The sequence below is a fragment of the Ailuropoda melanoleuca genome, unplaced genomic scaffold, assembly GCF_002007445.2.
Source record: "Ailuropoda melanoleuca isolate Jingjing unplaced genomic scaffold, ASM200744v2 unplaced-scaffold9223, whole genome shotgun sequence".
NCBI lineage: Eukaryota > Metazoa > Chordata > Mammalia > Carnivora > Ursidae > Ailuropoda > Ailuropoda melanoleuca.
The window spans coordinates 105850-131574 of NW_023254685.1; the positions used below are offsets into that span (position 1 = coordinate 105850).

General features: G+C 41.6%; 1 protein-coding gene across 3 annotated transcripts in view; it reads right to left on the reverse strand.

Annotated features, from left to right (window-relative positions):
- The window catches only part of ARHGEF4 (Rho guanine nucleotide exchange factor 4), a 233643-nt gene that overhangs the window by 13911 nt on the left and 194007 nt on the right, over positions 1 to 25725 (reverse strand). For 2 of the 3 annotated variants that reach the window (XM_034653500.1, XM_034653502.1), the window contains exon 5: positions 7228 to 7400. In XM_034653500.1, the coding sequence (XP_034509391.1) occupies positions 7228 to 7400 (173 nt within the window). The remainder of the gene's footprint in view (positions 1 to 7227; positions 7401 to 25725) is intronic. The other variant, XM_034653501.1, reaches the window with a different exon arrangement.

Consider the following 25725-nt stretch of genomic DNA (forward strand, 5'->3'; position numbering starts at 1 on the left):
GTTCCGGGGGGCTTCGCAGGTACCGGCGCAGCGCGGCCCTGGAGATGGGCCGGGTGTCTGATTCCTAACACCAAGAGCTGTCTTGGCCTCCACTTGAGAGGAGTGAATGCAGCTCTGGAAGGTCAGGTGATTTGCTCACTCGTAAAATCTCATGGGTATACAGGGATGGTGGAGTCGGAATTTGAACTCAGGACAGACGGAGGGCATCCTCACCGCTCCTTTCGGGTCCTGACTCAGGACCTTTCCTTACCCATCAGAGCAGCATTTTGTTCCTTTGGGAAAGCAGCTGGCTTATTCATCTGCTATTCCCCACCTCCTCCCAGATTTATTGAGGTATAAGTGACAAATAAAAATCGTATATATTTAAGGTGTACAACTTGGTAGTTTGAACATTGTGAAATAATCACCACAGTCAGGCTAATTACCATATCTATCACCTCACACAGTTACCATTTGTGTGTGTGTGGTGACACCACTTAAGATCTATCCCCTTAGCACATTTCAAGTGCACAACACAGTATTAACTATGGTCACCATGCTGCAAGTTAGATCTCCAGAACTTACTCATCTTGCAAGACAGACACTTCGTATCCTTTTGTCTGACATTTCCCCATTTCTCCCTCCCCCAGCTCCACACAATCATCCTTCTTTTCTCTGCTTCTATGAGTTTGACTTTTAGACTACACATATAAGTAAGATCATGCATTTTTCATCTTTCTCTGTCTGGCTAATTTCACTTAGCATAATATCTTCCAGGTTCATTCATGATGTCACAAATGGCAGACTTTCCTTTTTTAAGGTTGAGTAATATTCCATGGTATATACACCACATTTTCCTTGTCCATTCATCCATCAATAGGCACTTAGGTTGCTTCCATGTCTTTCCTACTGTGAATAATGCCGCAATGAAGATGGTAATGCAGATATCTCTTTGAGATCCTGATCTCATTTCTTTTGGAACACCCAGAAATAGGATTGCTGGATCAAATAATAATTCTATTTTAAATTTTTTGAGGAACTTCTGTACTGTTTTCCATACTGGCTGTACCAATCTGTATTCCTACCAAAAGTTTATAAGGGTTTCCTTTTCTCCACATTGTCACCAACAGTTATCTTTTGTCTTTTTAATAATAGGCATTCTAAGAGATGTGAAGTGATACCTCATTGTGGTTTTGATTTGCATTTCCCTGATGATTAAAGATGTTGAACCATATATCTGTCCATATATATATATCTGTTGGCCATTTGTGTATCTTCTTTTGATAAATGTCTATTCAGGTCCTTTGTCCATTTTTAAAATGAGTTATTTGGTTTTTTTGCTATTGAGTTGTATGAGTTACTAATATATTTTGAATATTAATTCTTTATCAGATATATGGTTTGCAAATATATTCTGCCATTCCAAAGGTTGCCTTTTCACTCTGTTGACGGTTTCCTTCAGTGTATAGGAGCTTATAGTTTGTTGTAGTCCCACTTACCTATTTTTGCTTTTGTTACCTGTGCTTTTGGTATCATATCCAAAAAAAACCATTGCCCGGACCAGTGTCAAGAAACTTTTCCTTGTGTTCTTCTAGTAGTTTTATGGTTTCAGGTTTTTGGTTTAAGTCTTTAATCCATTTTGAGTTGATTTTTGTGTATGTTGTGAGGTAAGGGCCCAATTTCATTCTTCTGCATGTGGTTTGGCAGCTTTTAAAAAAAACCCTATGTCAGGGCTACCTAGGTGGCTCAGTTGGTTGGGCATCTGCCTTCGGCTCAGTTCATGATCCCAGGGTCCTGGGATAGAGCCCCATGTCAGGCTCCCTGCTCAGCAGGGAGTCTGCTTCTCCCTTTCCCTCTGCCCCTCCCTTTGCTCGTGTGCCCTCCCTCTCTCTCTCAATAAATAAAATCTTAAAAAACAAACAAAACCTATGTCAGCTATGCAGGAGTTCCCACTGTCTTCCTGACAGAGGCTGCAAACTTAACACTGTAGGGTTTGAAGCTCATGTGCAGGTGTCTGTCAGTCCATCCACAACAGTGAGCTCTGTCACAGTCACCATGCCATCAGATGGCAGCTGAGGGGGTCGAGGAGACTTAAAAGAAGGTCAGAAGTGAGTAGAGATTCCCAGGCTCCATGTTCAACACTGTGGGGCAGGAGTCATGGAATATGTGCAGAGGTGGGTGTTCACATGTGGGTGAACATGTGTGGGTCAGTACCACATGCATGTGAGTGAGTACAAATGAGTGCACTGAGGACACCCCCATCCTGCTGAACACCCTAAGCAGAGGCTGGGATGTGTGTGTCAGGGGAGGGTCAGGATTATGTCCAGAGAGGCTGGCTGCCTTCCTCAGATCGGAAAGTTCAGCCTGGTCCCATCTATGTGGTTGTGGGGAAAAGTCTTCTTTCTCTATGTCTTCAGTTCTTCAGGAAACTAGGCTCAAGATTTCCTCCCTCAAGCTCTCAGGAGGATGGTGGGGGAACAGAGGCATCATAGGCTCCCTGCCGTCCCAAATCCCAGGGCTTCTCTGGTAAGACTATGACTTGCCCTCATAGGGCGTGGCTCGGAAGCCCTGACTTTGGGCCGGATGCTTTATTGTGTCCCTGTGGTTTCAGAGCCATTGGACACCATAGAAGAAGGGGCAGAAAGAAGTTCTGGGAACCCACTGGTCGGTGCAGGGCTGAGTGCTGTGGGTCTATGGCACTCCACCTGCTGCGGTGCTGGCCCTGGGGGCATGTTTTAAGGCTTCATCCAAGGCCCAGTTCTGGTGTAAGACTTCCCCTGTAGCTGACCAGCCTGGGGCAGGAGAACCTCTGAACCTCTGAACATGGGCTGGTACCAACACCTAAAAGATGCCCTCTGCCCTGCCCAGGGACACCCAGACTTTAACTCCTGGTGAAATGGGTGTGTAGCAGTGAACACAGTGGTGACGTCCTTTTTGTATATGTTTTATGACCAAAAAGCAAACCCAGTAAAGCGACAGCAAAGGCCTTGGCCCTTGAGGGGTTCAAGCCAGGGAGGGGAGGGTAAGTTCAGGTGGCAGCAGGGAGTGGCCCATCCAGGCTGCCAAGGTGGCAGGATTGGCAGGGAGCTGGAGGAGGAGCATAGGTGATGCGGGCTAAGCCCCCAGTACCGTGTCTTGGGGAGGAAAGAGGAAAGCTGCTCTGGGTATGCTGCCCATTGGAAAACTTGCAGTTCTGGCCCTGGAGGTCCGCAAGCTGTTGCTGCTCCACCTCATGGAGAGTTAAATGCAGTCGTTGTCCAACGACAGGGCTTGCAAGAGGTATCTGGAACACTGGCCAGTATCAGGCTCTTACCTTGGGCTGGTGCAAGAAGGGGCACAAGAGCCAGGTCAGGCCTTGGGATGGACACCCAGGGTCACAGGTACTGGGGAAGACAGAAACACCTGGAGAGAAGGTCAGACTAGCTCCATGGATGGGGTGGTCACAAGCTGGCCTGGTGTCCTGCAGTGTCCTCTTAGTGTTCCACACAGAATTTCTGGGTGCTTAAGGATGGCAAGACTGTCTTCTATCCTCGGGTGACCCTATGGCCTGGTGGGCCAGGACAGTCCCACTTCCCACCTGCCCTGCTGGCTCCTTTTCTTAAGTCCCAGGGTAGAGGATGAGATTTATGTCTGTCTTCCCTCTAGTTCAAACTTCACCTCTCCTCAGCAGGAGGATCCAGGACTGTCCCCGGGCCAGCCCTTGCCCTCCTGGAGCAGGGACATCAGAACGCTTCTATGCATAGGTGCTTGGAGTAGACCTGGACACAACAAGGTCCTCAGGGCCATGCAGGCAGTGGGCAGAACTGGGAGGAAGACCAGCTCCACACATGTACCCTCCTTTAGTGCAGCTGTGACCTGGCCCATAGGGGAGACACTGCCATCCACAGCGTAGTGGACTGGGTGTCAGAAGACCCCAGGCCTCTGAGTCAGGAGCCATGCCCTCCCCTCCTCTGGTCCCATCTCACAACTTGGTGGGGAGGCGGGTGGGTAGCTGGGTAGAAATGAAAAGAGAACATCTTCCAAAGACACCTCCTCCTTTTAGCCCTCAACTCCAGAAAATATGCTTGGGCTAAGGATACCCTCAGGCTTGACTGCAGGGATAACTGCCCAGCCCAGCAAGGCATGCTCAGAGCTTTGTGAGGCAGGGAGAGGCTGGGAAGAGGGTGAGGAATCGGGCAGATAGGCCCAGGCCTGGGTCATGGACATCTGGACAAGGCACTAGAAGGGACAATGCTGAAGAAAGAAAGGGACACTTCTAGGCACTGAAGTGAACTCCTGTAGCAGGGTCTGGTCAATCATGAGGTGCAAGGCATGTGTGAGATGCAGGGAATACAGAAAGAACATGATACTGTGTCCTTTCTCTGTTTGGCAGGACACATACATGCCCTGCCTGCCCCCTACTCCTGACAGTCCTGTATCCCAGAGCCTGGGACATTACCTGACACCAATTAAATACTCAGTAGATATGTCACATACATGCAACATACACATCCACACATCACACTCAGAACTTTCTTGTGCATGCAGATGTGGGCACATGCACTCACTTCTGTACCCAGAATTACAAAAGTGCTTTGCTGTTCTCCCCTGCATCTACTGCTCTTTGGACCAGATGGTTTGAACTCCCTTCTGCTTGGAAATTGAGATGTGGTCTCTCCTTCTGAAGTCAATACACACAAGAAAGTGTCACAATTCAGAACATGATACTCACATGTGTCTAAAAAATACAAGTGAATGTGTGATTTTAGAGCAAGATAAATATTCTTTAGTGTGGACTTTCCTTTGACATCCATTGCTTCTATAATCTCTAAGTGTGGAACTCACGTTGACCCTAGCAAATCTTGCCATACATGTGAGCCAGCAGTGAGTGTTAGAGGGTTCAGGGAATGCACAGTGGGACTTCGCTGCTCTTGGAAGGCCAAGTGAACTAGCCTGTTATTGGAGAATCATCTTTGATAGCTCTTCAGTTTCTGATAAAGTGGGTCTATATAATGCTACCAAAAAATCATAATGGGTGCCTGCCTTTCCTGAGTACCCTATACGCCTGTATATGTGACCCCCCTATAGCTGCCTGTGGACCCAGATGCCACATCCACTCCACAAGAGGAAACTGAGGCCCTGAGAAGGAAATGACTTGCCACATATCCCCCACTAGCCAGTGGCAGGATGGGGGGAAGATGCAGGGCTGTCAGCCTCCAAACCTCATAAAGGAGAGCAGCCTGATGGACACTGACCAAGTTAGGAGCCCAGCCTCCAACTGGCATTAGCTCGCTGCATCCCTGGAGAGGGGCTCCTTGGTGTGGCTGCCCTCTTCCAGGATGTGACACATGTCCTTCCCCACAGAAGTATGTCCAGGAAAGACAAGTACCCTAGAAAGTACTGAGTGCTCTAAATGTAAGAAACAACATTACCACCCTGTCCGTCAGGAGCCCCAAATACCAAGAAAGACCTTCAAACCAAATAGGAAACAAATTCTCCAAGTGTCCAAAATAGGTGCTATCCAATTCATAATCCAAATTACCTTCATTTCCCTCATAAAGGTGCCTTCTGTCAGAGCCTATTTGTTCTTTTAGGGTAGTCCTGGCTCTAGTAGTCCTTGGTTTCCCTCATCCAAAGCATCTTAGAATGAAAAACTTGTCAAGGGCCTCAGAAGGCACCACCTCACCAGGTCAGCAAGATGTGACAGACCAGAATTTCACTGTCAGGTAGGACACATGCAGCTATGAAAAACAGACACAAGAACTCTAACAACGCAGCACCAATGGCCACATACCTTTCCAGAGTCCCTAAAAACTGTATGTGAGTACTCCCTGTTTGTTATCATCCTCATTGCTGGAAGTTTACTGAGAACATGCCAGGTAACCTCATGGCCATCCTATTTTACAGTTAAGTAAACCAGCATTCAGAGGGTTTACCTGCTCAGAGCTCCATGCCTGGCCCTGGGCAGGGAGGAAATCCCATTCAGGTCTGGGAGGCCCCAGTGCTGGGATTCTACCCCCTGCACCATGCTGCTCCCCACCAGGGCTGGGGCCCAAGACAGAGGAGGGAAGCCTGAGACATCGGGGAAAAACAAAACCATTATCTGTGAATTCTGCTTAAAATGACATAATTTTAGAACATCTTCCATTCAAAACAGCTGATGAGAAGTACTTAAAGAAAGCCTTTATGTATTGGAAAAGTCAACTTACTTGGATATGTGTTATTTAACACACCATAGATTTTTAATAAAGCATTATTTAATGACTGTTTTAAATCATTATTCAGATCTGGGCCTGAGAGAAGAGTTCGTCCACCATCTATAGTTTGTACCCCTCTGTTGAGTAGGTGATGAGGACAGCATACTCCTTGAGGGTTTCTGAAAAGCCCACCAGCCCATTCATTCACTCATACTGTTCGTAAATTGATCCCCTTCTGGGGTCCTGCAAGATCCTGGGTGGTGAGATTCTGGTTTTGATGAAGCAGCAATACATAGTAGCTTATGACCAGGAAGAGAATGCGGTGTTATGGATGAGGGTTATAGACCACGTTATGTCTAGGGCCCCCCTACCTGCTGAATTAAATAAAAAAGAAGAGGGGGAGAAAATAAATAGGAGTACAAGTGAGAAAAAGAGAGGAGTCAAGGTCTCAGAATGTCTCTGTACTTGGACAGTGCAAAAGGAGTCCTTGGTATGGGAACCGGTTTTGCCCACAGGAAGCACCTCACTAATTTCTTCTGTTCTGGTAGGAACAGCAAACAAACAAACAAGCAAACAAACTTGCACACAGTTGTCATAGCAATCACAGCGTTTTTTGAGCTCTTGGAGTCAATAGGAGAGAAATCAATTTTCACCTGCCTTGCTTCTCATCCTTCCCAGACAACTTCTTGGAGGGATGGGGGCTAAGCTCTGGCCTCCATTCTACCAAGCAGAGCGTGTTCCATCCAGGATGGCTTACAGGGGCTATTATAGGGAAGGACAGACCAGCACTCTTTCGTCATAGGTCCTGGGTCATGCCTGCCATTCTGGGTTCCCTGTAGGCCACGAGGGCAGAGGGGCAGGTCCTCTAATTGGGTAAGCTCTGCTGGTGGACATCACAACCTAAAGTGAGAGCCACAGGCTGAAACTGTGCTGTGTGCACATGGGGGCCACTGCCATCTGCTTGCAACACAGACTGTGGGCATCTAGGCCTGTGCAAACATGCTGGACTCACCCTGACATCCAGGCCATCTGTTCCAGCCCCGTCCCTTCATCCATGCAGTCTTTACCCTACCTCATTGATGGCCAGCTGCTCACCACCCCCTCCAGGGTGGCTGTAGTGGTGGCTGGAGCTGTGCATGTCCTCGTACAGGTCCTCCTCACTCCCCGCCTCATCAGCACGGATGGCTGTGTCCAGAAGTCCATCAGGGATAGCTGGAAGGAGAGACACCAGCTGGCAAAGAGGAGCTGAGGAAGGGGGACAGGCAGAGAAGGAGATGAACATTTTCAGGATAAGTGCTCCTTGTTTGAGAAGAGGGAGAAGAACTGGGAACTAGTTTCTCAAACTATTTTTGCTGCAAAAACACGGTCTGGTTGAAAGAGTGCACAGGTTGACTTTCGCCCCATCGCTGTTAGTCACCTACCTTTCGATCCCCACCATCTCCTTAAGTACGGAAACAGAAATATCTGCCAGAGCATGATGCTCGAGTCCACTCCAGCTGAATTCAATTCAAAGCCATCTACCAATGGGCCAGGTATGGTAGAAGGCCGTTAAGAATACTGCATGGTGCACTGGGTGTTATACGCAAGTAATGAATCATGGAACTTTACATCAAAAACCAGGGATGTACTGTATGGTGACTAACATAATATAATAAAAATATTATTATTAAAAAAAGAATACTGCTAACAATTTATTATGAAATATATATGTGTCTAAAGAAAAATACAGTATATACATTTAAGTATATATACATTTAAGTATAGTTTGGAAATTAATAAAATGAACTTACTCTGCTTAAGAAAAATACCAGAACCTTAGAATTCAACCACCTGCATGCGGTACTCCAACTGCATTCCCCTCTCTTTCCTTTAGAGCTATTCATTATTTCTATAAATCACACCCTTGCTGTGTTTTAGCATTTATTTCTGTTGAGTCTTGCATTGTTTGACCTTATATAAATGGGACCATCCAGTAGCATTTCTGCTTTGGCTGGCTTTTTATTTACTTATTTTTTTTTACACTCAACTGCTTGTGTAGCTGTGATTGATTCATTCTCACTGTTGCACAGTCTTGCATTTTATGAACATGTCAAATTTTACATATCCACTGCACTGCTGGAGAGCAGTGGGTGCTTTTCTGTGTTGCTGCTAGTATGAATGATGGTACTGCAAACATACCTACACACCTCCCGGGCACATGTTCCAGAGTTTCCCCTTGGACAGTGGTTCTTAGCCTCTTTTTCATTTCTACCCCCGAAAGAGCCTTTTCTACATTGTTTTCCTAATTGTCCCAATGAAACTTTAGTACCACAAATATACCGTATATTTGTTATATTCCATGGCTCTTTGGAAGGCCACAAACCATTGTCATGGCTAAGATTTTTGCCCCCTTGGCAAAATCATTATGCCTGGTGTGAATTGATGCTCTAGGGGTGTAAGACCCAGGTGTGGCATCCCTGGGTCCTAGGTATGCCAAACTGCGTCCCAAAGCTACTCTATCACTTAAGATTTCTGACAGTGGGGTGCTGGAGTGGCTCAGTGGGTTAAGCGACTGACTCTTCGATTCAGCTTAGGTTGTGATCTTAGGGTTATGAGACCAAGCCCCACCTCAGGCTCTGCACTCTGTATGGAGTCTGCTTAAGACTCCCTTTCCCTCTCCCCTGCCCTTGTCCCCCATGTGCACGAGCACAAGCTCTGTCTTAAAAAAAAAAAAAAGATTTCCAACAGTATGTATAAATGTTCCCGCCACACCACATCCTAGCCAGCTCTAAGGATTGGCATTGTCAGGCATTGTTGACAGGCTGATGGGTATGGAATGGAATCTTATCTTGGTTTGAATTTACATTTCTCTGATCGTTAATAATCACTAATGAGGTAAACACCTTGTCTATGTTTATAAGCCATTGGTATTTCCTTTAATGTGAAAAATCTGTATCTTTTGAGCTATTGGTCGTTAATGTAATCAATAATGTAAAAAATATATTTCTATGTATGTGTATATATACATACACTGTCACAATTCTGTATACTAAATCTTTGTTTCCCACTTGTATCACAAGTATCATCTCCCACTTTGTAGCTTGTCCCATCTCTTTAAGGTGCTTTTGATGAACACAAGTTCTTAATTTTCGTATAGACAAATTTATCAGTCATGTCCTGTTTGGTTTATATTTTTTGTGCTCAGGAAACTCTTCCCTACCTCAAAGCTGCAAAGATACTCTCCTATGTTATCCTTCAATGTTTTATAGTCTTTATTTTGACATTAACTTTTTATTGCACTTGGGAATGATTTTTGTGTATTATGTAGGTTGAAATCTGTGGTATTATGATTTTTAATAAGAAATATATATTTGGGGGTGCCTGGGTGGCTCAGTCATTAAGCGTCTGCCTTCAACTCAGGGTGTGATCCCAGGACCTGGGATTGAGCCCCACATCAGGCTCCCTCCTGGGAGCCTGCTTCTTCCTCTCCCACTCCCCCTGCTTGTGTTCCCTTTCTCGCTGGCTGTCTCTCTCTCTGTCAAATAAATAAATAAAATCTTTTTAAAAAAAGAAATACATATTTGGTCTTTGATCCTTTCCAGGCATAGAGCTCTTAAAACTCTTGGGATGTCCTATGATAAGAGTGATAAAGGTTTCTTTTGTTATGTTAATGATGACTTTTGGAAAGCCCCTAGGTAACCCAGGGATGGGGCTACCCCCCAACCCACTCTAGGCAGGGGAGAGGGGCTGGATCAATAACCAGTGGCCAATGATTTAGTCAATCATGCCTACATAATGAAGCCTCCATAAAAACACTAGGACAGTGTTTGGAGAACTTTTGGTTGGTGAACACATGGAAATTTGGGGAGAGTGGAGCACCTGGATAGGGCATGGAAGCTCTGTGACCCTTCCTGCCTATCTTGCCCGTGTATCTCTTCCATCTGGTTGTTCCTGAGTTCTATCCTTTTGTAATAAATTGGTACTCTAGTCGGTAAAATGTTTCTCTGAGTTCTGTGAGCCACTCTAGAAAATTAATTGAACCCAAGGCGGGAATTTGTTGGAACCTCCAATCTATTGCCTGTGGATCAGAAGCACCTTGGGCTTGTGACTAGTTCCTGAAGTGGGAGAACAAGGGAGGTCTTGCAGGACTGAGCCCTTGACCTGTGGGATCTGATGCTATCTCCAGGTGGAGAGTGTGAGAATTGAGCTGAATTGTAGGACAACTTGCTGGTGTCTGAGAAATTGCTTGGTGATGGGAACACACATGAGAATGGGATCCAGAACCTTTAGAATCCAATTTTATTTTTATTTTATTTTATTTTTTTCTGTAAGGATAAGCAATTTTCTCAGCACCATTTATAGAATAGACAGTCCTTTCCTATGGATCCACAATGTCTTCTCTGGCCTTAAATTGAGTTCTGGACTCTATTCTTGGGAGAGGCAGAGTAATGGCCTCCAAAAGATGTCAAAGTCCTAATCCCTGGAGTCCATGAATGTTATTTTACACGACAAAAAGGAATTAAGATTGCAGACAGAATTAAGTCTGCAAATCAGCTGACGTCAAAATAGGGGGATTATCCTACATTCCCTAGGTGGGCCAAACATAGGTGAAAATACTAACTTTGAAGACTCATCTCAAGCATTACCTCCTCTGAGCAAGTCTTATCTAACATCATCACTCCAAGGACTGACATCAGTTTCTATCTCACTACCAAGGTGCTTTGTACAGTAAGTGTCATGGCACTTATCTTACGTCCCCTATACCTTGCACTGTCTGACCGTCTCCCCAAAGGCAGTAACCATGTCTTATTCATTGATGTAGACTTCAGGAAGTGTTAAAGAAATGAATGAGTAAAGAGATGGATGGGAGCATGGTGGACAGAGGAATGACTGAACAGATGAATAAAAAAGTGGAGAGATGAATAAGTGAATATAGGGAGGCCTGGAGGATGATGGCAAGTAATGGAAGGCAGAACCTGTAGGGCCTGGCAGAGCCAATGCCTGGAACACAAAAAGCTTCATGCATGTGGCTGACTATGGACACAGAAGCATGGGACTTGATGAGAGCAGCACTGTGTCCCTGAAACTGACTGGAGAAGCCCTCTGCTCCAGCCTGGAAGCAATGGTCTGAGCCCAGCTTCAGGGCAGGAGCTAAGAGCCCTGCCTCTGACCCACACAGTCAAGAGTCCCAAGGAACCCTCATCATTTTTATTTCATTTATGTTTTTAAACTGTTATTATAGAAAGTTCTAAATAAGTACAAAGGGAGAGAATGAATCTTGTACACCCATTATCCAGCTTCAGCAATTTTCAACAAGAGGGCAATTTATTTCATCATCCATATTCCCTCCCCCCCAGATCCTAGATATGACATAATTCCATCTGTAAAAACTGTAGTATATATTTATAAGAGATGAAGACTTGGTCTTTATTAAAAAAGTAGCTGCAATACACATCTAAAACAGACTATAATCCATCAAAGGTTGTCTTAGTGTCATACCTTCTCCTCTAGGGCATTAAAAAAGCTTTTTAGGGGCACCTGGGTGGCACAGTTGGTTAAGTGACCGACTCTTGGTTTTTTGCTGGGGTCGTGATCTCAGAGTCGTGAGATTGAGTCCTGCGTGGGGCTTTGCACTCACCGCACAGTCTGCTTGGGATTCTCTCTCCCTCCTTCCTCCAAATAGATAGATAAATCTTAAAAAAAAACCTTTTTATTTTGAAATAACTACAGAATATAGGGAATTGTAACTGTAGTGCAGAGACCCTGTGTACCCTTCACCCAGTGGTTACAGCTCATGGAATTCTAATATAATACCACAGACAGGAAAAGATCTTGGCTCAATGTGTGTCTACAGTTCTACATCATTTTATCTTCTGTGTAGATTTGTGTAACCACCACAGCAACCAGTATGTAAGCTCTGGAGGATAGCTTTTTCACTCAGCCAAATGCCCTTGAGATCCATCCAGGTTGTTTGTATTTATACCTCATTCTTTTTTGTTGTTTGCTAGTATTCCATGCAATGGATATACAAGTTTGTTCAACTATTCAACCCACTGACAAACATCCAAGTGATTTCTAATTTCAGGCTGTTATAAATAAAGGTACTATGAACATTTGTGTACAGGTTTTTGGGTGGACCTAAATTCTCATTTCTCTGGGATAAATACAGTTGCCCAAGGGTATAATTACTGGGTCATATGGCAGTTGAATGTTCAGTTTTCTAAGAAACTGCCAAACTGTTTCCTAGAGTAGTTGTACCATTTTACATTCTCACACTTAACAATGTGTGTTTCTCAGAATCCTCACCTGCATTTGGTATTGTCACAATTTTATCTATTTTTTAAAGATTTATTCATTTATTCGAGAGAGAGAGAGAGAGAGCAAAAGTGGGGGGAGAGGCAGAAGAAGAGGAAGAGAGAGAATCTCAAGCAGACACCCTGCTAAGCTCTGAGCTTCCGAAGCAGGGCTCAATCATGACCTGAGCTGAAACGAAGAGTTGCACGCTCAACTGACTGAGCCATCCAGGTGCCCCTGTTAACAATTTTATATTTTAGACATAGTGGATATTGCATCATGGTCTTAATTTGCTCAATCATGACCTGAGCTGAAACGAAGAGTTGCACGCTCAACTGACTGAGCCATCCAGGTGCCCCTGTTAACAATTTTATATTTTAGACATAGTGATATTGCATCATGGTCTTAATTTGCTCAATCATGACCTGAGCTGAAACGAAGAGTTGCACGCTCAACTGACTGAGCCATCCAGGTGCCCCTGTTAACAATTTTATATTTTAGACATAGTGATATTGCATCATGGTCTTAATTTGCTCAATCATGACCTGAGCTGAAACGAAGAGTTGCACGCTCAACTGACTGAGCCATCCAGGTGCCCCTGTTAACAATTTTATATTTTAGACATAGTGATATTGCATCATGGTCTTAATTTGCTCAATCATGACCTGAGCTGAAACGAAGAGTTGCACGCTCAACTGACTGAGCCATCCAGGTGCCCCTGTTAACAATTTTATATTTTAGACATAGTGATATTGCATCATGGTCTTAATTTGCTCAATCATGACCTGAGCTGAAACGAAGAGTTGCACGCTCAACTGACTGAGCCATCCAGGTGCCCCTGTTAACAATTTTATATTTTAGACATAGTGATATTGCATCATGGTCTTAATTTGCATTTCCCAAAGGGCAGGTGCTGTTGAACATTTTTTCATGTGCTTATTTGTCATCCATATATCTTTTTTGGTGATGTATTTCTTCATTCCCCCCCCTTTTCTAATTAGGTTGTTTATTGTTTTGATGTTGAGATTTGAAAATTCTTTAAAAAAATTTTTTTTATTAAGTACACTCTACCCCCAATGTGGGGCTCAAACTCATGAGATCAAGAGTTGCATGCTCTACCAACTGAGCCAGCCAGGTACACCTGAATTTTTTTTTTTAATTTTTAAATTTAAAACTTAAAAAAAGAATTTTCAAAAGATATTATTTTTAGGGGTGCCTGGGTGGCGCAGTTAAGCGTCTGCCTTTGGCTCAGGGCATGATCCCAGCATTCTGGGATCGAGCCCCACATCAGGCTCCTCTGCTGGGAGCCTGCTTCTTCCTCTCCCACTCCCCCTGCTTGTGTTCCCTCTCTCGCTGGCTGTCTCTATCTCTGTCAAATAAATAAATAAAATCTTAAAAAAATGAAAGATATTATTTTTAAGTAATCTCTACACCCAACGTGGGACTCAAACTCATCACCCTAAGAATAATACTGGCTGAGCCAGCCAGGTACCTCTGAAAATTCTTTATATATTCTAGCTATGAGTCCTTTGTCAGATATGTGATTTGCAAATATTTTCTCTTAGTCTGCAGCTTATTTTTTAATCCTCTTAACAAGGATTTTCATGAGCAAAAATTTAAAATTTTGTTAAGTTCAATTTATTGATTTTTCCTTTTATGGGTCATGTCTTTGGAATCATGTCTAAGAACCCATCACCAAACCCTAGTTCCAAGATTTTCACTTATGTTTTCTCCTAAAAGCCTTACACTTTCACCTTTTACATGTAAACCTATGATCCATTTTGAGTTGTGTTTTTTCTCTTTTATTTTTGGTCAACTGTTGTACCCTAGATAAACTAGATGATATGGACAAATTCTTAGGAACACACATCTACCAAACAAGACTCAAGAAGAAACAGAAAATCTGAATATGCCTAAAATTAGTAAGGAGATTGAAGCGGTAGTCTAAAACTACCCAACAAAATAAAGCCCAAGATTAGATGGCTTCATTAGTGAATTCTACTAAACATGTGAATAAGAATTGGCATCAATCTTTCTCAATCTCTTGCAATAACTGAGTAAGAGAGAATCTTGCTAACTCATTAAAGCAGACAAAACACTGCAAGAAAACTACAGACGAATATCCTTTATGAACATAGATGCAAAAATCCTCAACAAAGGATTAGTAAGCTGAATTCAATAAGGAAACTACTAGTAAACTGAATTCAACAGCATATCAAAAGGATTATATATTTTTACCTACTAGGATTTATTTTTGGAATACAAGAATGGTCCAACATATGAAAATTGTTCAATGCAATATACAACATTAACAGAATGAAGGGGAAATTTACATGATTAACTCAATTGACACAAAGAAAGCACCGACAAAATTCAACACCCTTTCATGATAAAAAAACACTCAACACGGGGTGCCTGGGTGGCTCAGTCGTTAAACATCTGCCTTCAGCTCAGGGCGTGATCCCAGGACCTGGGATTGAGCCCCACATCAGGCTCCCTCCTGGGAGCCTGCTTCTTCCTCTCCCACTCCCCCTGCTTGTGTTCCCTCTCTCGCTGGCTGTCTCTCTCTCTCTGTCAAATAAATAAATAAAATCTTAAAAAAAACCCAACAAAGTAGGAATAAAAAAAAATGCTCTCAGCATTGTAAAGGCCACATGTGAAAAAGCCATAGCTAATATACTCAACGGTGAGAAACTGAAAGCTCTTCCTCTAAGATGAGGAATAAGACAAGGAGTCCCACTTTCACCACTTCTATTCAAAACAGTATTGGAGGTCCTAGCAAGAGGAATCAGGCAAGAAAAAGAAAAAAAAAGGGATCTAAAATGGAAAGGAAGAAGTAAAGTTATTTCTGTTCAGAGATGACATGATCTTACATGTAGAAAACCATGAAGCATCCACAATAAATCAAGGCTAATAAATAAATTCAGCAAAGTTGCAGAGTACAAATCAACACATAAGAATCAGTTTTATTTCTATATTCTTGCAATGAACAATTTGAAAAGGAAAAAATGTAATTGCAATATAGTCATATTGGAATTAATAAAAATACTTAGGAATAAGTTGAACCAAGTAGGCAAAAATTGTGTACACTGAAAATTACAAAACCTGCTGAAAGATATTACAGAAAACTTGATAAATGGAAAGACATTCCATGTTCATGAAATGGTAGATTTAATACTGTTAAGATGACATTACTATCCAAAGTAATCTACAGATTCAATGTAACCCCCACCAAAATCCCAATGGCATTTTTACAGAAAAGGAAAAACTTATCCTAAAATTCATATGAGGGGCGCCTGGGTGGCACAGCGGTTGAGCGTCTGCCTTCGGCTCAGGGTGTGATACCGGTGTTATGGGATCGAGCCCCACATCAGGCTCCTCCACTATGAGCCTGCTTCTTCCTCTCCCACCCCCCTGCTTGTGTTCCCTCTCTCGCTGGCTGTCTCTCTCTCTCTGTCAAATAAATAAATAAAATCTTAAAAAAAAACCAACAAAGTAGGAATAAAAAAAAAATGCTCTCAGCATTGTAAAGGCCACATGTGAAAAAGCCATAGCTAATATACTCAACGGTGAGAAACTGAAAGCTCTTCCTCTAAGATGAGGAATAAGACAAGGAGTCCCACTTTCACCACTTCTATTCAAAACAGTATTGGAGGTCCTAGCAAGAGGAATCAGGCAAGAAAAAGAAAAAAAAAGGGATCTAAAATGGAAAGGAAGAAGTAAAGTTATTTCTGTTCAGAGATGACATGATCTTACATGTAGAAAACCATGAAGCATCCACAATAAATCAAGGCTAATAAATAAATTCAGCAAAGTTGCAGAGTACAAATCAACACATAAGAATCAGTTTTATTTCTATATTCTTGCAATGAACAATTTGAAAAGGAAAAAATGTAATTGCAATATAGTCATATTGGAATTAATAAAAATACTTAGGAATAAGTTGAACCAAGTAGGCAAAAATTGTGTACACTGAAAATTACAAAACCTGCTGAAAGATATTACAGAAAACTTGATAAATGGAAAGACATTCCATGTTCATGAAATGGTAGATTTAATACTGTTAAGATGACATTACTATCCAAAGTAATCTACAGATTCAATGTAACCCCCACCAAAATCCCAATGGCATTTTTACAGAAAAGGAAAAACTTATCCTAAAATTCATATGAGGGGCGCCTGGGTGGCACAGCGGTTGAGCGTCTGCCTTCGGCTCAGGGTGTGATACCGGTGTTATGGGATCGAGCCCCACATCAGGCTCCTCCACTATGAGCCTGCTTCTTCCTCTCCCACCCCCCTCTGCCTGTGTTCCCTCTCTCGCTGGCTGTCTCTGTCGAATAAATAAATAAAATCTTAAAAAAAACAAGCTTCCATTTTCAAAAAAAAAAAATAAAATTCATATGGAATCTAAAGTCACCAAAATTGCCAAAATTATCTTGAATTACCAAAATTATCTTGAAACAAAAAATCCAAAATTAAGTTGGAGGACTCACATTTCCTGATTTCAAAGCTTACTACAAAGCCACAGTAATCAAAACAGTGTAGTACTATCCTCAGGATAGACATGTAGACCAATAGAATAAAATAGAGATCCCAGAGATAAACTGTCATACATATGGTATTTGATTTTTGACAAAGATGCCAAGACAGTCCGCGGGGAAAAAGACAGTCTTTTCAACAAATAGTGTTGGGAAACTAGATATCCACATTCAAAAGAATGAAGCTGGATCCTCACCTTACACCATATGCTCAAAATGGATCAAAGACCTAAACATAAGAATGAAAACTGAAAACTATAAGACTCTTAGAAGAAAACAAAAGAAAGACTTTATGACATTGGATGGGGAAATGGTTTTTTGCATATGACACCAAAAGTATGGGCAACAAAAAAATAGATAAACTGGAGTACATAAAAATTTGAAAGATTTGTGCATCAACGGATAGTTTCAAGACAGTTAAAAGGCAGCCCAGAGAATGGGAGAAAATAATGCAAATCATGGATCTGATAAAAGATTAATATCTGAAATAAGTAAAGAACTGTTACAATTCAAGAACAAGAACAACAACAACAAACTGAATAAAAAATAGGCAAAGGTCTCAGATAGATATTTCTTCAAAGAAGATATACAAATGGCCAATAAATACATGAAAGGATGCTTAACATTACTGATGAATAGGAAAATACGAATCGAAACCACAGTGATATACCACTTCACACCTTTAGGATAGGCTATTATTAAAACAAACACCAAAAACCAAAAATATGGAAATAACAAGCACTGAGGAGGATTGGAGGGACTAGGACCCTCAGGCACTGCTGGCGGGAATATAAACAGTACAGCTGCTGCAGACGATAGTTTGGCAGGTCCTCAAAAGGCAAAACATAGAATTACCATATGATTTAACAATCCCACTTCTAGGTATGTGCCCAAGAGAAGTGACATCAGGGGATCAAAAAGATACTTTTACACCAATCTTCATAGTAGCATTATTTACAATAGCCCAAAGTTGGAAACAACTCAAAAGTCCATCAACAGATAAATGGATAAACAAAATGCAGTATATACATACAATGGAATATTATTCAGCCATAAAAAGGAACAAAGTTCTATTTCATGCTACAACATGGATGAACTTTGAAAACACTATGCTAAGTGAAATGAGCCAGACATAAAGGACACATACTATATGATTCCCTTTATATAAGGTACCTAGACAGGCAAATTCTTAGTGACAGAAAATAGAGTTTACCAGGGTCTCTAGAGATAGGGGAACAGTAGTTATAGCTTAATGCAGAGTTTCCATTTAGGGTGATAGAGCTTGGCAATATATAGTGGTGATGGTTGCACATGTGAAAATAATGTCACTGAATTATATAGTTAAAATGGTTTAAAAATTTTTAAATATATATTTTATCACAATTAAAAAAATTAATAATATATACCAAAACCCACTGAATTTTATTTATTTATTTTCACCTTATTTTTCTTTTTTTATTATAATATTTTTTATTATATTATGTTAGTCACCATACAGTACATCCCTAGTTTTTGATGTAAAGTTCCATGATTTCATTAGTTGTGTATAACACCCAGTGCACCATGCAATACGTGCCCTCCTTACTACCCATCACCAGTCTATCCCATTCCCCCACCCCCCTCCCCTCTGAAGCCCTCAGTTTGTTTCTCAGACTTTTATACTTTAGGTGGGTGAGTTGTATGGTATGTGGATTATACCTCAATAAAGCTGTTTAAAACATTGGTTGGCTATGCTTGCTTGGCAGTATTTCTGAGTTCTCTTTTCGGTTCCAATGATCTATTTGTTTATTCCTCCAATACTCTACAAGTCTGTACTACACAGTTTTCTGTAGCTACATGATAATTTTTGAAATTTGGTAGCATGGTTCTTCCTACTTTATCCCTCTTCTTCAGAATTGTTTTAGCTATTCTCGTTCCTTTGCCTTTTGTATACATTTTAGAATAATCTTGTCTATAGTTAAAACTACAGTTATAGTTGCTGGGATTTGATAAAAATTGCATTAAAACTGTGGATCAATTTGGAGATAACTGACATCTTTACAAAACTGTTGAGTCCTCCAGTTTGTGAACGTGAAATATCTCGCCATAATTTAGATCTTGTTTGATTTCTTTCAGCACTGCATTATTTTAAATCAAATCCCAGACATCTTATAATTTAATCTATAAATACTATAAAATACATCTTAAAAGATACAGCTTCTCTCTCTTTCTCTCTGCCATCCTTCTTCTCTGGGGAATTTAAAAATCAGTGGTCTTGGGAGAAATAAAATAGATTCCTTGTAAGAGTCACTACTTTCCTTGGCTTTTTTCTTAGCCAGTTTCAGCTGGGGGTCTCAGCAGCTCACAGAATGATTGCTCACCAAACAAAGACCCAGGAGAAAAGAAAAGCACTTCAATGTGAGTGTCCCAATATTTTTACTTATCATCTAATATAGCAGGTTCCATCACAGGGTCTGCGACAGAGGAGTTGTTTGCATTAAAGGAAAGGGGGGGATTCTTGGGGGTGAGTGGAAGCCATAGTGGGAAAATGACCCCAGGACTAAAGTCAGGAAATACAGGCCCTGGCTGGTCTGTGCAAATGGCCAGGGGCAGAGTCAGTCATTTGCCCTCTGAGAGGTGGCCCAAAATCCTTCCTTACAAATCAAGGCCAATGGAAGATTCACATGCAGTTAGCTTAAAGGAAGGCATTAAAGGGTGGAACAAGTGCTCTATGAGCATCTTTGGGTGAATAAATACATGACCATAACATGGCCTGGTCAACAAAATCAGCCTTGACCTCAGATTTTTAATTTGCATGTAGGAAGACAAGTCAGCTGTCTGATCCATTCTGAGAGTCTAACTATTTAGAACATTTAGAAAGTAACACAGCTAAGAATTTTGGATTCTAGACAAAAGGTCAGCAAGGCCCTTTTACCTCTGATGAACAGCACCTGAACAATTCTTTGTGTCCACTTACAAGGGAAGGCTGTGGCTCAGCCAATGAAGGGAGACAGTCCCAGGGGAATCTTTTCTGTGCTGTCCTAGAACCCTGAAAATTAGTGGTTCTCAAAGTATGGTCCCTGGACCAGCAGCATTTCTTGGGAACTAGTTTCTGGGGTCCCTCCCCAGACCTCTGGTGTAGGACCCAGCAGGCTGTGTTTAACAGCCCTTCAGGTAATGCTGGTGCAGAGCTGAAAGTCTGAGATTACTGCTCTCAATCAAGAGTCCTCAAAAAAGTGACTTACTAACTCCTAGAAAATTTCAGCCGATCCCTGTAATACAGTCTTTGGGGGCGGCCTCAGGGCCCTTTTAGAAAACGCTATAGAGACTGGCATATAGTTGCAGAGTAGAAACAGGAATTTCAGAACGTCAGAGCCTCTGGAGGGGTGCAGGCAGCCTCGGCTGTTCCCCCAGCAGCAACTAAGCAGGGGCTTCCATTTATTCCATCTACACATGTGTTTCCTTCTTTCTAAACTCACTCAAAAGAACTTAGCACCCATAGTGTGTATACCATCAGATACACGCTGGGGTCTGAGGATGTGGTGTGAGGAAAACAGACACATCCCCTGCTCTCATGGGGATCAGGGTCTGGCAGGAAACACAGGAGTTAAATGATGACAGGTGGCAGAGCTGTGAAGTGGCAAGCACAGGAGATTCTGGCCAAGCCTGAGACATCCTAGACAGCTCGAGGTGGAAGTGACCTGTGGGGAGAGAAAAGGGGGTGGCAAAGTGTATTCCAGGCAATGGGGGCAGCATCAGATCCCAGAAGCCAGAAGGTGGGGTTGTCCAGGGACATAGAAGAGTTTCGGAATTCCACGAATAGAGAAAGGGGAAAGAGAGGGAAGAGGAGAGGTCTGATGGTCCTGGGAAGGGCAGCTGATGCAAACAGTGTTGTCCTAGACAGCCCCCGCAGAGCAACTAGAGTAAATTCTCAGGTCTGTCAGCTCATGGGCTTCTCACTACATCCTTGTGATATGGACAGGGAAGGTTAAATTATATATATTGTTCTACAGACGAGGAACTGGGGGTCCAGAGAGGTTAGTTCCTTTAGAAAAATCACCCAGCTAGCAAGGAGTCAAAGCTCAGACACCAGCCAGATCTCTGAGCTGCTTCACCAGACTGAGTTTGTTCACATTTATTTCTTTTTTTCTGCATGAAGAGTTCCTGCTGATGGCAAATCAGACAAGGGTCTGTAGGTCTGTGCTTACTGCTAGAAGAGCCCACAGCACAGGCAGGGTCCACCCACTCATTAATAACCTATCAGTGGCCCTGCATTGCCTCACAGTTGTAACCACGTACAGCAGCCACTTCCTGTACTGTGCTTGGAGGTCAGGCCTGGGGAGTCAGGAGTGTGGACCTAGGGTGGAGAGGGTGGGTATCCTCTCAGGGACCAGACCCCACTGGTCTGGATGCCAGGCTGTCCTCCTGACATGACTAGTTTCTCCTCATGCACTCTTATTTGCTCTGGTACCTTGCTCATGAGTTGGAATCTGCCTTCTGCTCTAAATCTTGTCCAGCTTCCAGGTTAAATTTTTTTTTCAATTATTAGGCTTTATTTGTTAGAAATGTTATCCTTACAGAGCAATAGAGTAGATAGTACAGAGAGTCCCCACGTACCCCACACCCAGTTTCCCTAATTATTAAGATCTTCAGCTACTTTTGTTACAATGAATGAGTCAATACTGATACCTTATTATTAACTAAAGTCTATACTCTCCTCAGTTTTTCCTGTTTCCTTAATATTCCTTTTCTGTTCCAGGATCCCATATCACACTTAGTGATCTCCTCAGCTCAAGATTTTTTATTCAGGTTGCACAAAGGCTCAGTTACTCAAGCTTCTGAGAGCTTTGTTCATTTGGCAAATAAAACTTTATGGCATCCATAGCACCAAACCTGAATCCCCTCTGTCCCGCAAGGCCTACTTGCAGGGTTTTTTCACAGGAAAGACTTTGAACTTCTCTTGTCCCTGCTAGTCTTCCTGTCCTCTTATTGCTGGGAGCAAATAACTTTTTCTGAGCATTTCCAATGTGCCAACTGCTTCACACATCAGATTCAAGCTGACCTAGGAGACAGGTATCATTAGACACATTACACAGATAAAGAGGTTTCCAAAGGTTGAGATGCTTGCTTGTCTCATGATAGCCAGCAGCAGAAGTAGGATTGAAAGTTGTTCATTTGTGTGTCTTTGGAGAAATGTCTGTTCATATCTTCTGCCCATTTCTTGACTGGATTTTTTGTTTTTTTGGGGTGTTGAGTTTTATAAGTTCTTTATAGATTTTGGATTCTAACCCTTTATCTGATAAGAGATTTGCAAATATCTTCTCCCATTCTGTAGGTTTCCTTTTAGTTTTGTTGACTGTTTCTTTTGCTGTGCAGAGCATTTTATCTTGATGAAGTCCCAATAGTTCATTTTTCCTTTTGTTTCTCTTGCCTTTGGAGATGTGTCTAGCTATATATACAATGGAGTATTACTCAGCCATAAAAAGAATGAAATCTTGCCATTTGCAATGACATGGATGGAACTAGAAGGTATTATGCTAAGTGAAATAAGTCAGAGAAAGACAAATACCATATGATTTCACTCACATGTGGAATTTAAGAAACAAAACAGATGAACAAAGGGCAAGAGAAGGAAAAATAAAATAAGATGAAAACAGAGAGGGAGGCAAACCATAAGAGACTTTTAACTATGGAAAACAGGGTTGCTGGAGGGGAGGTGGGTGGGGGAGATGGGGTAGTTGGGTCATGGGCATTAAGGAGAGCACTTGATGTAATGAGCACTGGGTGTTATTTGTAACTGATGAATCACTAAATTCTACCTCTGAAACTCTGAAATACAATACAGTATATATTAATTAAATTGAATTTAAATAGATATTTAAAAAAAACCACCTTGTCCAAATGCCCACACTCTTCTTGGCACCTCTTGAGGGCCTCCTCGCTGTCCTGCCTTCATGAGCACACAGCCCCATATTTCCCCCTGGTCTTCTTATCCATCCACCACCCTCCCGCACCTGGCTGTTTGGTGCCATGGTTCCCTATTACTCAAAGAATTAAGTACCTGGGAAAGCAGTCAAAGTACAGGTCATCACATATAAAAGAGGCTTTGTGGTCACAATTACTTCAAAAAGCAATTACGTTAAAAATGTGACATACTTTAGCAAGAAGTGAAGCATTTTGACACATGGCAATTTTATGTTGGGCAAATATGAAGTGTTAAGGATGTAAACACTGTTCCTCTGACTTTAGACTATTGCAAAATTTAGGTAATGACTTTGATTTTTCATTTAATATAACCAGCCCACAGTATAATATTCTAGGTCATAGACTTTTGGAGTACAAATCCAAAGAAGACAGTATCTTTTACCAAATTTTTGGTAAAGTTTTGGAAAATCAATATAATATAATACTCCATAATATAATAAAATGATGTTACATGCTTTAATGAAAATTTTCATTTTTATATCAGTACTCTGCAGTGCAACAGAATCATATCATACATGACTGAAATAATAATTTTCACTACAAAAAATTAAGCACCAAATAAAATATCATGATTGTTCATGGTAGATTAGAGCTGAGTCAGTTATTTTAAATAGATTGAACCTTTAAAATGACACAACTTCTTTCTTTTAGTGTGTAAGCTGCTTAAGTTAAATATGACAGGACAATCTCATGTATCTAAAAGATGTCTCTGCATTAACATTTAAAGAAGAATTAATAATCTTTTCAAACTCTTCCAAAAAACTGAAGAGGTGGGAACACTTCCAAACTCATTTTATAAGTCTGTAATTACCCTGGTGCTAAGGCCAAAGACACAACATGAAAAGGAAACTACAGACCAATAATGCTGTTGAACATTGATGCAAAAGTCATCAGCATAATACTAGAAAAACCAAATTCAACAGCATATTAGAAGAATCATATACCATGACCAAGTAGGATTTATCCCCAGGATGCAAGGATGACTCAAAATACAATAATCAATGAATGCGATACACCACATTAACAAAATAAAGGATGAAAATCACATGATCATTTCAATAGATGCAGAAAAAGTATTTGACAAAATTAAATATCTTTTCATGATAAAAAATTTCAACAAACTAGAAACAGGAGTACCTCCACATGATAAGAGCCATGTATAAATCTCCCCTGGCTGACATCATATTCAATGGTGGAAATCTGAAAGCTTTTCCTCTAACATCAGGGTAAGGCAAGGATGCCCACTCTCACCACATCTATTCAGTACAGTACTGGAAGTTCTAGCTAGAGTAATTAGGAAAAAAAAATGCATCCAAATTGGAAAGGAAGCAATTGTTGTTGTTTGCAGATGACATGATCTTATACATAGAAAACCCTAAAGAGACTATATTAAAAAACTGTTAGAACTAATAAATGTTTTTTTTTAAAGATTATTTATTTATTTATTTGACAGAGATAGACAGCCAGCAAGAGAGGGAACACAAGCAGGGGGAGTGGGAGAGGAAGAAGCAGGCTTCCAGCAGAGGAGCCCGATGTGGGACTCGATCCCAGAGCGCCGGGATCACGCCCTGAGCCGAAGGCAGACGCCTAACGACTGCGCCACCCAGGCGTCCCTAGAACTAATAAATGAATTCAGTAAAGTTGAAATCAAGTACAAGAATCAGTTGTATTTCTATACACTAACATAAATGATTGAAAAGAAAAGGAGGGGGCACCTGGGTGGCTCAGTCGGTTAAGCATCTGCCTTTAGCTCAGGTCATGATCCCCGGATCCTGGGACTGAGCCTCACAGTGGGCTCCCTGCTCAGTGGAGAGCTTGCTTCTCCCTCTCCCTCTGCTGCTCCCCCTGTTTAACACAGTGCTCTGTCAAATAAATAAATAAAATCTTTTAAAAAATAAATAAAAAATAAAAAGAGAAGGTGAAAAAAGAAAAAAATTTAAAAAAGGAAAGAAAAACAATTTCATTTAAAACAGCACCGAAAAGAATAAAATACTTAGAAATGAGCCTAACTAAGGAGATGAAAGACTTGTCTATTGAAGACTACAAAACACTGAAGAAAGAAATTAAAGAAGACACAAACAAATGGAAAGATGTCCTGTGTTCATGGATTAGAACCCTTAATACTGTTGAAATGTTCACAATACCCAAAGTGATCTTCAGATCAATGTAATCTCTATCAAAATCCAAAAGGCATTTTTTTAGAAATAGAAAAAAAAAACAACTGAATAATTCATATGGAAGCACAAAAGACCACAAACAACCAAATCAGTCCTGAGAAAGAAGAACAAGGCTGGAAGCATCACGCTTCCTGATTTTAAACTATATTATAAAGCTATAGTAATTAAAACAATATGGTACTGGCATAAAGAGACATATAGACCAATGCAGCAGGATAGGGAACCTGGAAATACATCCATGCGTTTATGGTCAACTGATCTTTGGCAAGGATGCGAAGAATACACAATGATTAAAAGACAGTCTCCTCAACAGATGGGGTTGGGAAAACTGGATATCTCTATATGAAGGAATGAAACTGGACCTTTATCTTACACCTAATACAAAAGTCAACTCAAAATGGATTAAAGACTTAAATATCAGACCTGAAACTGTAAAACCCCTAGAAGAAAACAAAAGGGAAAAGCTTGTGATACTTATCTTGGCAATGATTTAATGAGTATGACACAAAAAACAGAGGGGGGTGGGGGAATGGGATAGACTGGTGAGGGCACATATTGCATGGTGCACTGGGTGTTATACGCAACTAACGAATCATCGAACTTTACATCAGAAACCAG